At 36.9% G+C, this 11,722-nt stretch overlaps 1 protein-coding gene across 1 annotated transcript in view; it reads left to right on the top strand.

Moving 5' to 3' along the window:
• PPA1 (inorganic pyrophosphatase 1) overlaps positions 1 to 10,284 on the top strand; it is a 36,125-nt gene extending 25,841 nt beyond the window's left edge. The window contains exons 7-11 of the mRNA XM_032841260.1: positions 555 to 682; positions 1,013 to 1,098; positions 8,179 to 8,248; positions 9,283 to 9,325; positions 9,945 to 10,284. Coding sequence (XP_032697151.1) covers positions 555 to 682; positions 1,013 to 1,098; positions 8,179 to 8,248; positions 9,283 to 9,325; positions 9,945 to 9,976 — 359 coding nt within the window. The 3' untranslated portion in view covers positions 9,977 to 10,284. The remainder of the gene's footprint in view (positions 1 to 554; positions 683 to 1,012; positions 1,099 to 8,178; positions 8,249 to 9,282; positions 9,326 to 9,944) is intronic.
• The last annotated feature ends 1,438 nt before the right edge of the window (positions 10,285 to 11,722 follow it).

The following is an 11,722-nucleotide window of genomic DNA, read 5'->3' on the forward strand; positions in this document are numbered from 1 at the left end:
AAAAAAAAAAAAATCAGACACTTAACTGACTGAGCCACCCAGGTGTCCTGAAACGTTTTTTTTTTTTTTAAACAGGATAGTTTCCTGTTGGCCAGAACTAGAGCATTGTGATGTAGAATGCCTATCCTATACAGCGAGAAGTCTAGTCTCATTTATGTCACCCATCAATGGATTTTAGTATAATCCATTTTTCTTGTCTCTGGTAATTGGGGTGTGTACCTCTGAATATAGTCTCAGGCTGTCTTTTTTGGTATCTCTTGCCTTTCTCACAGAAGTTACCTAACCTTGCCAAACTCTTCCATTATGTAGCCCCCAGTCATATCTCCCTCCTCACCTCTAATAGAAATTATTATTGTATTGATTGTTTCCTTAATACTTAAAGTCATAGATGATTTCCTTTTCATGTGTATGTGCTCTCTTTTCAACAAGGTGGTTAGCTCTGTTATCTTTTACTTTGATAATCCATTCCATAGCTCTCTCAAAGTGCATATTTGAGATTTTTATTCCATGAATAATTACCTGTGCATCTTACAGTCTACTTATTCTCTTCTTAGATATTAATGATGTCAAGCGGCTGAAACCTGGCTACCTGGAAGCTACTGTGGACTGGTTCAGAAGGTACAAGGTTCCTGATGGAAAACCAGAGAACCAGTTTGCTTTCAATGCAGAATTCAAAGATAAGGTAATGCATCATTTAGAAGCGTAGCTTTAAGCCTGTTTGTGTTGAGACTATATTAGTCCCAATATTAGTTTTTTTTTTAATTTAACTGTATTAGTTTTTTTTTAATTTAACTATATTGTTACCATTTAAAGACTATATGGTCATAAAACAAATGTTTAAAGACATTGGTAAGACAGCCTTGACATTAATTTATCCATTTAAATGTTTTCTCCTGCTTTTGACACAGGGAGGTGAATTCAGAAAAGACAAAGTTATCAGTCTTTGGGGAAATGTTGATAATAAGGAAAGAACACTTATCTGTCATTGTAATGCATTCTCTTCCAATTATAGGATTTTGCAATTGATACTATTAAAAGCACTCATGACCATTGGAGAGCATTAGTGACGAAGAAAACCGATGGAAAGGGAATCAGTTGGTAAGCAATAATTCTTCTCTGCATGTTTAACAAAAAAAACCAGACCAGTTTGCTCCAGAGATTTTAATGACACAAACATACTGCATCATTGCATTCCCTTAGAAAAGAGAGAACTAGTTTGTCAGTCCGTGCTAAAGGGAGTGGGAAGGTAGATATGTAAGCAACTGAAAAGTATTCATAAGATACTCTCTGAACAAGTACAAACTGAAACTATAAAGGGGACAGTTGAGATCAGAGCTTTGTGAGGGAAACTGGAAAGGCTTCCTAACATCAGGATGCTCAGAATGTAGCAAGTAAAATAATTTTGAGTGCAAGGGTTTTTCTCTGATATAAATATAGAAGATGCATTGCCGCTAAACCAGTATCTACCCTGCACACAAAATTTATTACTGCTAATAACAACTGCTAATATTTATTGAGCAGTTAAATATTTGCTAAGCATGTAACAGAGATGTGGGGGGTGCCTGGGTGGCTCAGTCGGTTAAGTGGCCCACTCTGGATTTCTGCTCAGGTCAATGATCTTGAGGTGGTGAGATTGAGGCCTGCATCAGGCTCTGCACTCAGCAGGAAGTCAGAGCCTGCTTGAGATTCTGTTCCTCTCCTTCTGCCTCTCGAGCTGCTTGTGTACACACTCTCTCTTTCTAAAATAAATAAATAAACAAATAAGCAAACAAACAAATCTTTTATAAGAGAGGGGGGCACCTGGGTGGCTCAGTGGGTTAAAGCCTCTGCTTTTGGCTCAGGTCATGATCCTAGGGTCCTGGGATTGAGCCCTGAATCGGGTTCTGTATTCAGCAGGGAGCCCACTCCCCCCCCTGGCACCCCACTCCCCGCCAGCCTCTCTGCCTACTTGTGATCTCTGTCAAATAAATAAATAAAATCTTTAAAAAAAAAGAGAGAGAGAGAGAGAGAGAGATGCAGGGAAGTTAAACTTAACCAAAGTCACCCCATGATAAGTGTTTCAGAGTTAGGACTCGCATCCAAGTCTGTCTGGCCTCCAAACGATGTTCAGGATCATATGCTTCCTCTTGAATACTCAAAAATTTACAAGAGAATGACCACTATCACCAGTTAACTAATGTTCTTGAAATAGTAGTCAATGAAGTACTTAAGGGAAAGGATGTATTTTGATCCAGGAATGTTGGTAAAGGAAGAGCAAATTGTCATAGATTATAAGATTTTGTATCCAGAAAACCCTAGGGGAAAAAAGAATTTAGCAAGGTGACCAACTACAAAGTAAATATATATATTAATAGCTTTCTATACAAGTGGTAGCAGAAACCATAATGGAGGAAAAGGCCCCATATAGAATATAGTATTTAAAAAAAAAACACAAACCAAGGTATAAACAAGACATCTGCAGGACCCAGAAGAAGAAAGCTTTAAGACACTTGAGGAATATAAATTATGTTAAAAAAAGTAAACTGTGTTCATAAATAACATTCAGTTTCATTAGAAAAAAAAAATTGCATGTGAAAATAGCCAGGAAAATTCTGAAAGAAAAAAAAAATGAGGGTAGTGGTATCAGGGTGGAGTGTTAATTGTTTTTATCATGTTTAGTAATACTGTTGTCCTGAAAGTTTGATATTGAAGAAGAAGGTCCTATCACTCAGAAGTTCTTTTGGAGTTTGGTAGACCCAGAGATGTTTTAGTTTATAACAAAATATTACGGATGAATGGTTATGGACCCACACGGGCTGTTTAGGAAGAAAACAGGCTAGATCCCTAACTGCTCCCCATACTCCTTACGCCAGAGGTGCACACCAGCAGCCACCACCATGTTCTGGCTGTTTTGTTTTGTTTTAAGAGGTGCTGTGACCAGACAGGTGCTCCAGGAGTGCCCTTAGAGGCAGCTCTGCACATTTTCTCACGTTTAGCCTTTCTGCACCCTTACGATAATTGGGTGTGGTCTGTAGGTATTTGAGTTTACAGCCTTTGTCTTCATCAGTATTTAATGCCAGACACACACATTTCGATGTGAAAAAATTCTAGAAAAAGTAGAAGGAATTTTTTTTTTTAAGATTTTATTTATTTGAGAAAATCTTAAAAAAATTTCATTTATACTGCATGAGCAGAGGGAGGGGTGGAGGGAGAAACAGGGTCCCCTACAGAGCAGGGAAGAGGACATGGGGCGCTATCCCAGGACCCTGAGATTCTGACCTAAGCCGAAAGTAGCCCTCTTAACTGACTGAGCCACCCAGGTGCCCTAAGTGAATTTCTTTATTAGGTTATAGCAGGGAAAGCCTTTTTAAACAGAGCACAAACTTAAAATCCATACAGGAAAGGTTTACTTTTCATATGTATCAGGAGACAATTTTTCCCAGTTGCTTTTTTTTTTTAAACAAAATACAATGAAGGGCTAAATTCTTTAATACATATATAGCTTGTTCAAGTCAAAAAAGACTAGCAATTCAGTAGATGGAGAAAAAGGTAGGAGAAGGAAGTTTACATAGAAGAAGGTGTACAGTCTCATAATTTAAAATGCAATTCAGCAAGATGATGATATTGCCCATTACATTTGCCAAAATTAGAAAAAAATCAGATGATAGCCAGAGATACCAAGACCATACATATGTAGCTATTGAGCTCATAAATGGATATACCTTTGTGAAGGGCACTTTGATAGGATCCAGTCAAGAAATTAAAATTGCATGTATTTCTTCACACCACCACTGCTAGGAATATATCCATAGTTCACCAAGATCCACGTATAAGGATGTTCTTTATAGTGTCATTTATAGTAGCAAAATGTTAGGAAAAAAATGTAATCGTTAAGTACATCTATAATGGTACATTAAAAAAAAATCTCTATATATTGATATGGAATGATATCTAAAATATATTAAGGGAGAAAAGCAAAGTTCCTAGTAGTGTATTTAATATGATATGATCCTATTTATGCAAGGTAAGCACCCCCCCACACACACACACATACCTACACCTATACCAGCATCTATGTATTTAGGTCTAAATTTTTTTTTCCGGGGTGCGGGGAGAACTAGAAATTATAATTGAGAGGAAGGCCTTCATTTTATGACTGTCTGAATTTTCTAACTATATATGTGTGTATTATGTTCATTTTTTTAAATGTCAAAGTTATCTGGGCAGTAAGATTTTTTTCTAAGTATGAGAAAATCCTAACATAAAAATAATTCTCAGGGATATTCTGTTCTGTGAGTCAGGATAATGTCCTGTAAAGTGAAAACACTGTCTTTCCACAAACAAGATAAAATGAGCAGTTATATATTTGTGTGAAAATGTATGATCCTAATACACTGCTTTTTATTTATTTATTTTTTTTAAGATTTTATTTATTTATTTGACAGACAGAGATCACAAGTAGGCAGAGAGGCAGGCAGAGAGAGAGGGAGGAAGCAGGCTCCCCGCTGAGCAGAGAGCCCGGTGTGGGGCTCGATCCCAGGACCCTGAGATCATGACCTGAGCTGAAGGCAGAGGCTTTAACCCACTGAGCCACCCAGGTGCCCCTAATACATTGCTTTTAAGTTCTCAATTTTTGTGGTGTCTTATTTCTATAGAAATGACCTTAACGCATGTTAAGTAACAGGTAACTGCAGATATTTTCTTTTTCATTTTAGTAGACAATTTCTGATCATACCCATGTTGTACTAGTGCTATAATAATTAATATATAGGAAATTTTGAATTATGAATAAATAAAAAGAAAACCTATGTTTTAAAAAATCCCACTTACTAGATTTTCCATAGATATTCCTATTAACATGTAGAGTGTTTTTTTTTTAACAGTGCTTGTGTGAATGTGTAATACTTTAAAAAATAATTAGGATTATGTTATATGTATAATTTGTTTTATTATTTGTAATTTTAAAAATTTTTTTTAAAGATTTTTATTTATTTGACAGAGGGAGAGAGCACAAGCAGGGGGAGTAGCAGGTAGAGGGAGGGGGTGAAGCAGGCTCCCCACTGAGCAGGGAACCCGATGTCGGGCTGGATCCCAGGACCCTGGGATCATGACCTGAGCCGAAGGCAGAGGCTTAACTGGACTAAGTCACCCAAGCACCCCATGTTTTATGATTTTTTAAAAAAACATTTAACACTATAAGTATTTCCCTATATCATTAAGAATATTTTTATAATATTAGGTAACATTCCATCTCTGTATAATATCCCACCTCCTAAATACACCATTTTAAATCATCCCCATTGCTGAATATTTTGGTTACTTCCAGCTTTTCATTCTTATCAATGGTGAGGTGGTTTCTGTTGAATATTTATAGATCATTGTTTAAATCTGTTTGAATTCTCAGAGGTAGAACTTCTCTATCAAAGCCCATGGGCTTTTTAAAAGATTTTTTCCAGAAATATTTGTCCAAGAACCAAGTGTTGCTCCCACCAGGCTAGTTTATCTCAGATGCTTCACCAGCACTGACAGGAACTGACAGGATTTTTTGCTTTTGTCTACTTTGGAAAGATATGTTTCTCATTTTAATGTGCATTTCTTAGTTATTTCAGCAAGAATTACAGGACATTCCATCTTAGATTTCTAAATTTGAACTTGTTTAGGTACTAGAATAAAATTGGCAACAAGAATAACTATACCTTGACCAAATAAAGAGAATATTTTATATGGGTGAGAAAGCTTTCAACTAAATCAAACTTAAATTTCATCTGGTCTACCATCTTCAACTTCCAAAAAATTATTTTTCATTGGGGTATAATTGACATAACATTATGTTAGTTCCAAGTATACAGTGTAATGATTTTTGATATTTGTATATACTGCAAAACAATCACCATTAAGTCCAATTAATATCCATCACCACCCATAGTTACAGCATTTTTTTTCTTGATATGAGAACTTTCAAGATCCACTTTTCTAGCTACTTTCAAATATGCAATATGGTATTATTAACTATAGTCATCATGGTTGTATGTTACATACCCATGAGTTAGTCATAACTGAAAATTGGCACTTTTGACCCCTTCCACCCATTTGATCCACCTTCACCTCACCTCAGGTAACCACCAGTATGTTCTCTATATCCGTGAACTTGATTTTTGTTTGTTTTTTTTTAGATGCCACATATAAGTGAGATCATAACAATATTTATCTTTCTGTGTAACTTACTTAATTTAGAATAATGCCCTCGGGTGCCATCTTTGTTGTTACAAATGGCAAGATTTCATTTTCTTTTATGACTAATAGTCCATTTACTACATTTTCTTTGTCCATTCGCCCATTGGTGGACCTTTAGATTGTTTCCATGTCTTGCTGTAAATCAAGACATTGCAGTGAACATGAGGGTGCATGGGTGTTTTCCATTTCGTGTTTTTGTTCTTCAGATAAATACTTAAAGTGGAATTGCTGGATCATAGTGTGGTTCTTTTTTTAATTTTTTGAGGGCCCTTCCTACTGTTTTCTGCAGGGGCTGCTCCAATTTGCATTTCTACCAACAGTGCACAAGGGCTTCATTTTTTTTTTTTTACATCCTACTAACATTTATTTCTTGCTGATAATAGCCATTCTGACAGGTGTGAGGTGACATTTCTCTGTGGTTTTGATCTGCATCTCCCTCATGATGAGTGATGTTGCACGCCTTTTCATGTACCTGTTGGCCATCTGGATGTCTTCTTTGGAAAATTTCCTATCCAGTCCTTTTACCCATTTTTAAATCAGGTTGTTCGTTTGCTATTGTTGTATTAATTCTTTATATTTTTTATGTTAAGCCTTTATCAGATATATGACTTGCAGGTATTTTCTCCCATTTAGTAGGTTGCCTTTTCATTTTGTTGATGGTTCCCTTTGCTGTGCAGAGGTGTTTTAGTTTGATATGGTCCTACTTGTTTATTTTTCTTTTGTCTTTGCCTTTTGGAAATTTATCTCCAAGACTGATGTCAAGGAGCTTACTGCCTGTGTTTTCTTCTAGGAGTTTTATGATTTCAGGTCTACATTCAAGTCTCACCTATTTTGATTTAATATTTGTGTACGATGTAAGATAGTGGTCCAGTTTCACTCTTTTGCACATGGCTGTCCAGTTTTTCCAACACCATTATTGAAGAGACTGTCCTTTTCTCATTGTATATTCTTGGCTCCTTTATTGTAAATTAATTGAGCTTATATGAATGGGTTTTATTTTTGGGGTTTCTGTACTGTTCCTTTGATCTGTGTATCTGTTTTTATGCCAATACCATACTGTTCTGATTACTGTGGCGTGAAATCAGGAACTGTGATGCTTCCAGCTTTGCTCTTATTTCTCAAAACTGTTTTGGCTACTCAGGGTCTTTCGTGGCTCCAAACATATTTTAGGTTTGTCCTGTTTCTGTGAAAAAATGCCACTGAATTTTGATAAGGATTGTGCTGAATCTGGATTGCTTTGGGTAGTATGAATATTTTGACCACATTAATTCTTAGAGTTCATGACTGTCTTTCCACTTATTTGTGTCTTCCTCAATCTCTTTTTGTTAGAGTCTTACAGTTTTCAGTGTACACATCTTTCCCACCTCCTTGGTTAAGTCGGGGCACCTGGCTCAGTAGAGCATGTGGCTCTTGATCTCGGAGTTGTGAATTTGAGCCCCACATTGGACATGAAGATTACTTTTAAAAAAGTTATTCCTAGGTATTTTATTCTTTTTGATGTAACTGTAAATGTTACTGTTTTAATTTCTTTCTGATAGTTTAGTATTAGTGTATGGAAAATGTGACAGATTTTTGTATATAGTGATTTTGTATCCTACAACTTGAGTAAACCTGAGATGCAAGTAAACCAAACTTGAATCTCTTCAGGCCTACCATCTCTATCCGTTGCTTTTTTTTTTTTTTTTTTTAAGATTTTATTTACTTATTTGAAAAACAGAGGTCACAGGTAGGCAGAGAGGCAGGCAGAGAGAGAGCGGGGCGGCGGGCGGGGATGGGGAGCAGGCTCCCTGCTGAGCAGAGAGCCCGATGCGGGGCTCGATCCCATGACCCTGGGATCATGACCTGAGCTGAAGGCAGAGGCTTCAACCCACTGAGCCACCCAGGTGCCCCTATCTGTTGTTTTTTGACTCTTAAGAGACAAGTTTTGTTACTGTAACTCATGACTACTTCTGTTTTATTTAATAGCATGAATACTACAGTGTCTGGGAGCCCCTTCAAGTGTGACCCCGATGCTGCGAAAGCTATTGTGGATGCTGTATGTACACGTTTTCCTTGAAAAAGAATGTACCTGGTGCTAAACAGATTAAGACGATAATTGGGAGGGAAAGTACTTCCTTCAGCAAATACTGGGAGTCCCTCCTGGCTGCATACCATTGTGTGAGGTCTTGAAATTATAAACCGTGAGTGCACACAAGTGGACTTTTGACTGAAGGAAGAAGCTGAGAAGGGTCCTAGTCAACTCTAAGTGGGCAAATAGTACACTCGTAACAATCAAAGTGATTCCAGAAGGTTCTAACCAAATCCTGTGTACATATCCTAAGCCCTTTTTCCAAAAGAATTAATGGGAACTTACTAGACTTGGTTATAGCGAGGACTAAGAAGGTGGTCAAATTTCAGGCACCATGCAGGAGCGGTTCATAACCCTAGAAAAGACTTTCTTGTAGTAAACTATTCATGAAAGAAATAATTTTGGCTTTATATTATTTTTAATTATTTGATTTGGATCAACCAAAAGACTAAACTAGATAATCTTAAATTATTTTCATTTACTATATTAAATGAGGAAAAGAATATGAAGTCTGACTTTTTACTGCCTTGTAAGTGGGGTGTAGTACAAGGAAAAAGAATGATTTAACAATGAAGCCAGTACATTTAGATTTCTCTTTATATCTGAATCCTGACAAAGTCGAGGTGAGTAAGAAGAATTGGAAGGGGAAAACCATTGGTTAACAATCGTAACTTTTCAATGAGAACACTCTGCCTACTTTTTCTGTATATGTGTATATATAAATTCATTATATATGCATCAATCCGTTATTTCAAGCAGCATTTCATTTTATTTATCCTCCCTTGTTCAATCAAAAGCTAAAGGGCCTGAATTTGTTTTTTTGGCAGTAAAGTGAACCTTGCCTTGTTCTTATGTATTATAAATTATTTTTAGAACCTAAAAATTAGGAAAGTTATCTTCTGTTCAGATTTTTTTTTAATTTTTGTGTTGGTATACCTTTTTGGCTTACTTTTTTTTTTTTTTTTTGAATTAGACTAATACATTTTAATATTTTATTTTAGTTACCGCCACCATGCGAATCTGCCTGCACAGTACCAACAGATGGTAAGATCTATATTCTAGTAAAATTACACTAAACATTTTGTGTTTAGTGTAATTGTGTGTGGGAAAAATACATTTGTACCTACAGATATATATTACACACCACATCCACAGAGAAAGAGAAAGAAGGGAAGAAGAAACATTTTTAGAGTTCCATAATGTATGTGGGAAGAAAGATGGCTGCATTGCCACCCTTCACGCCAGCCCCCATCACAGCAGTTTCCAAACCCTGACCCGCTGTTGCCCTCTGGATTCCGGGAGAAGGACTCATGGATGTGGGAGCAGATGGGGCTCTGGATCCCCCTCTGGCCACCAACACAGCTTTCTCCCCCTTTACATTTAGAATTCTCTGTAAGGTGGTTCTGGTGAGAATCACATGTTTATCGATTAGGATCGAGAGTGAGAAAGCCCAGGAGTAAACACTGTGTTAAATTACCTGTTTTTGCCATAGTGGAACTTCAGGTGTCTGTTTTAAGGTGATCTGTGGTAGGATACATGAAAGCAAGTATGATATTCATTGTTATATTTTGGGTGTATTTTGATTCTTTTTTACTATTTTAAATTTTACTAGAGAGATTCTTACTAGAGATTCTGATTTGGTTTTCTTTTTCTCCAAATGCAGTGGATAAGTGGTTCCATCACCAGAAGAACTAATGACTATTCTGCCAAATACAGGCTGGGGATGCCGCACCCTTTTCATCTGGAGCCGTAGATGCAGAAGTAGCTTCTCACAGCTTCACATTCATAGAACTAATCTAACTAAAGCAAATTCTGCTGTGACTAATATATTCAGAATGTTATGCATCTAAAAGCATTTTTCATATCTCAACTAAGAGTACGTGTTTCAATATCAAAGCGGTTGTTGTAATTTAGAAGTCATTTGTGAATATGCAAGATGAATGCATGTTGGATGTATATGTTTACCATGTGTTAGAAAATAAAATTATTTTGCCAAAACTTCATTTATAATATTTTTACTTTACTCTGAAGCCTGATGTTACCAAGTGGGCATGGGTGCTGTTTGGTGTTTGTTTTCTATCAGTGATCTTATAATTCAATTTCATAATTATTAGATTAAAACTGACTTTATTTTTAGGAACCTGGGAATGAAATCCCTCATGTTTATAGTAGTTTCGATGCTATATTCTTTTTTTTTTTTTTAATTTTTTTTTTTAAAGATTTTATTTATTGGACAGAGAGAAATCACAAGAGGTAGAGAGAGGGGGAAGCAGGCTCCCTGCTGAGCAGAGAACCCTATGCGGGGCTCGATCCCAGGACCCTGGGACTGTGACCTGAGCTGAAGGTAGAGGCTTTAACCCACTGAGCCACCCAGGCGCCCCTCTATGCTATATTCTTACTAATTCCTAACAACCCATTGCAAAGCAGAAAGCAAAACCTTGCTGACATTTTGAAATGATAGTTACTTTCTTTACTTCTCTAATCAACGAATTAGATTCTTAAGTCATTTACATTGTATTCTGAGTTATTAGTCCAAATAGCTTTGTGACTAAGGTCGTAGGTTTTGGAGCTGTACAGACCTGAATTTTCCATCCTAGCCCATCTATTTTTCTCTGTAATCTTAGGTCCGTTACCCACCACCCAACTTCAGTTCTCTCATTTGTAAATAAGATGTAACTCATGTAATGGCCTGTATTAAGCAGATTTTTTAATTTGAGATCATTGTGGATTTACACGCAATTGTAAGAAATAATAGAGAGTTTCTCTATACCTTCCTGTTTCCTCCAAAGGTACAATTTTGCAAAACAATGGTATGATACGACTGACCACCAGGACACTGGCTTTGATATGGTCCACTGATCTTACTCAGATTTTCCAGTTTTACCTGTGCTGCTTTGTGTGGTGTATTGTCCTGTACAACTAAATATCTCGTGTAAGTTCCTGCATCCTACAAGACACTCAACAGTTCTTTTTTCTTATTTTGTAAGATTTTATTTATTGGGGTGCCTGGGTGGCTCAGTCAGTGAAGCATCTGCCTTTGGCTCAGGTCATGATCTCAGGGTCCTGGGATGGAGTCCCATGTTGGGCTCCCTGCTCAGTGAGATGTCTCCTTCTCCCTCTCCGTCTGCCTCTCCCCCAGTTCATGCTCTCTTTCTCTCTCTCAAATAAATAAAATCTTAAAAAAAAAAAAAAAAGAGCAAGAGAGCACAAGTGGGGTGTAGTGCCTCCTTAATCCCTGGCAACCATTAATCTGTCTTCTATTTCTACAGCTTTATCATTTCAAGAACGTTATATAAATGGTACCATGCAGTGGGTCGCCTTGTGGGGCTTTTTCACTGAGCGTAATTCCCTGGAGATTCTTCTAGGTTGTTGCATGTGTTGATAGTTCATGCTTTTTATTCTTTTTATTGCTGAGTAGTATTCTTTGGTGTGTCTGTAGGC

The sequence above is a fragment of the Lontra canadensis genome, unplaced genomic scaffold (assembly GCF_010015895.1).
Source record: "Lontra canadensis isolate GAN:19392208 unplaced genomic scaffold, GSC_riverotter_1.0 scaffold3, whole genome shotgun sequence".
NCBI classification, from domain to species: Eukaryota; Metazoa; Chordata; class Mammalia; order Carnivora; family Mustelidae; genus Lontra; species Lontra canadensis.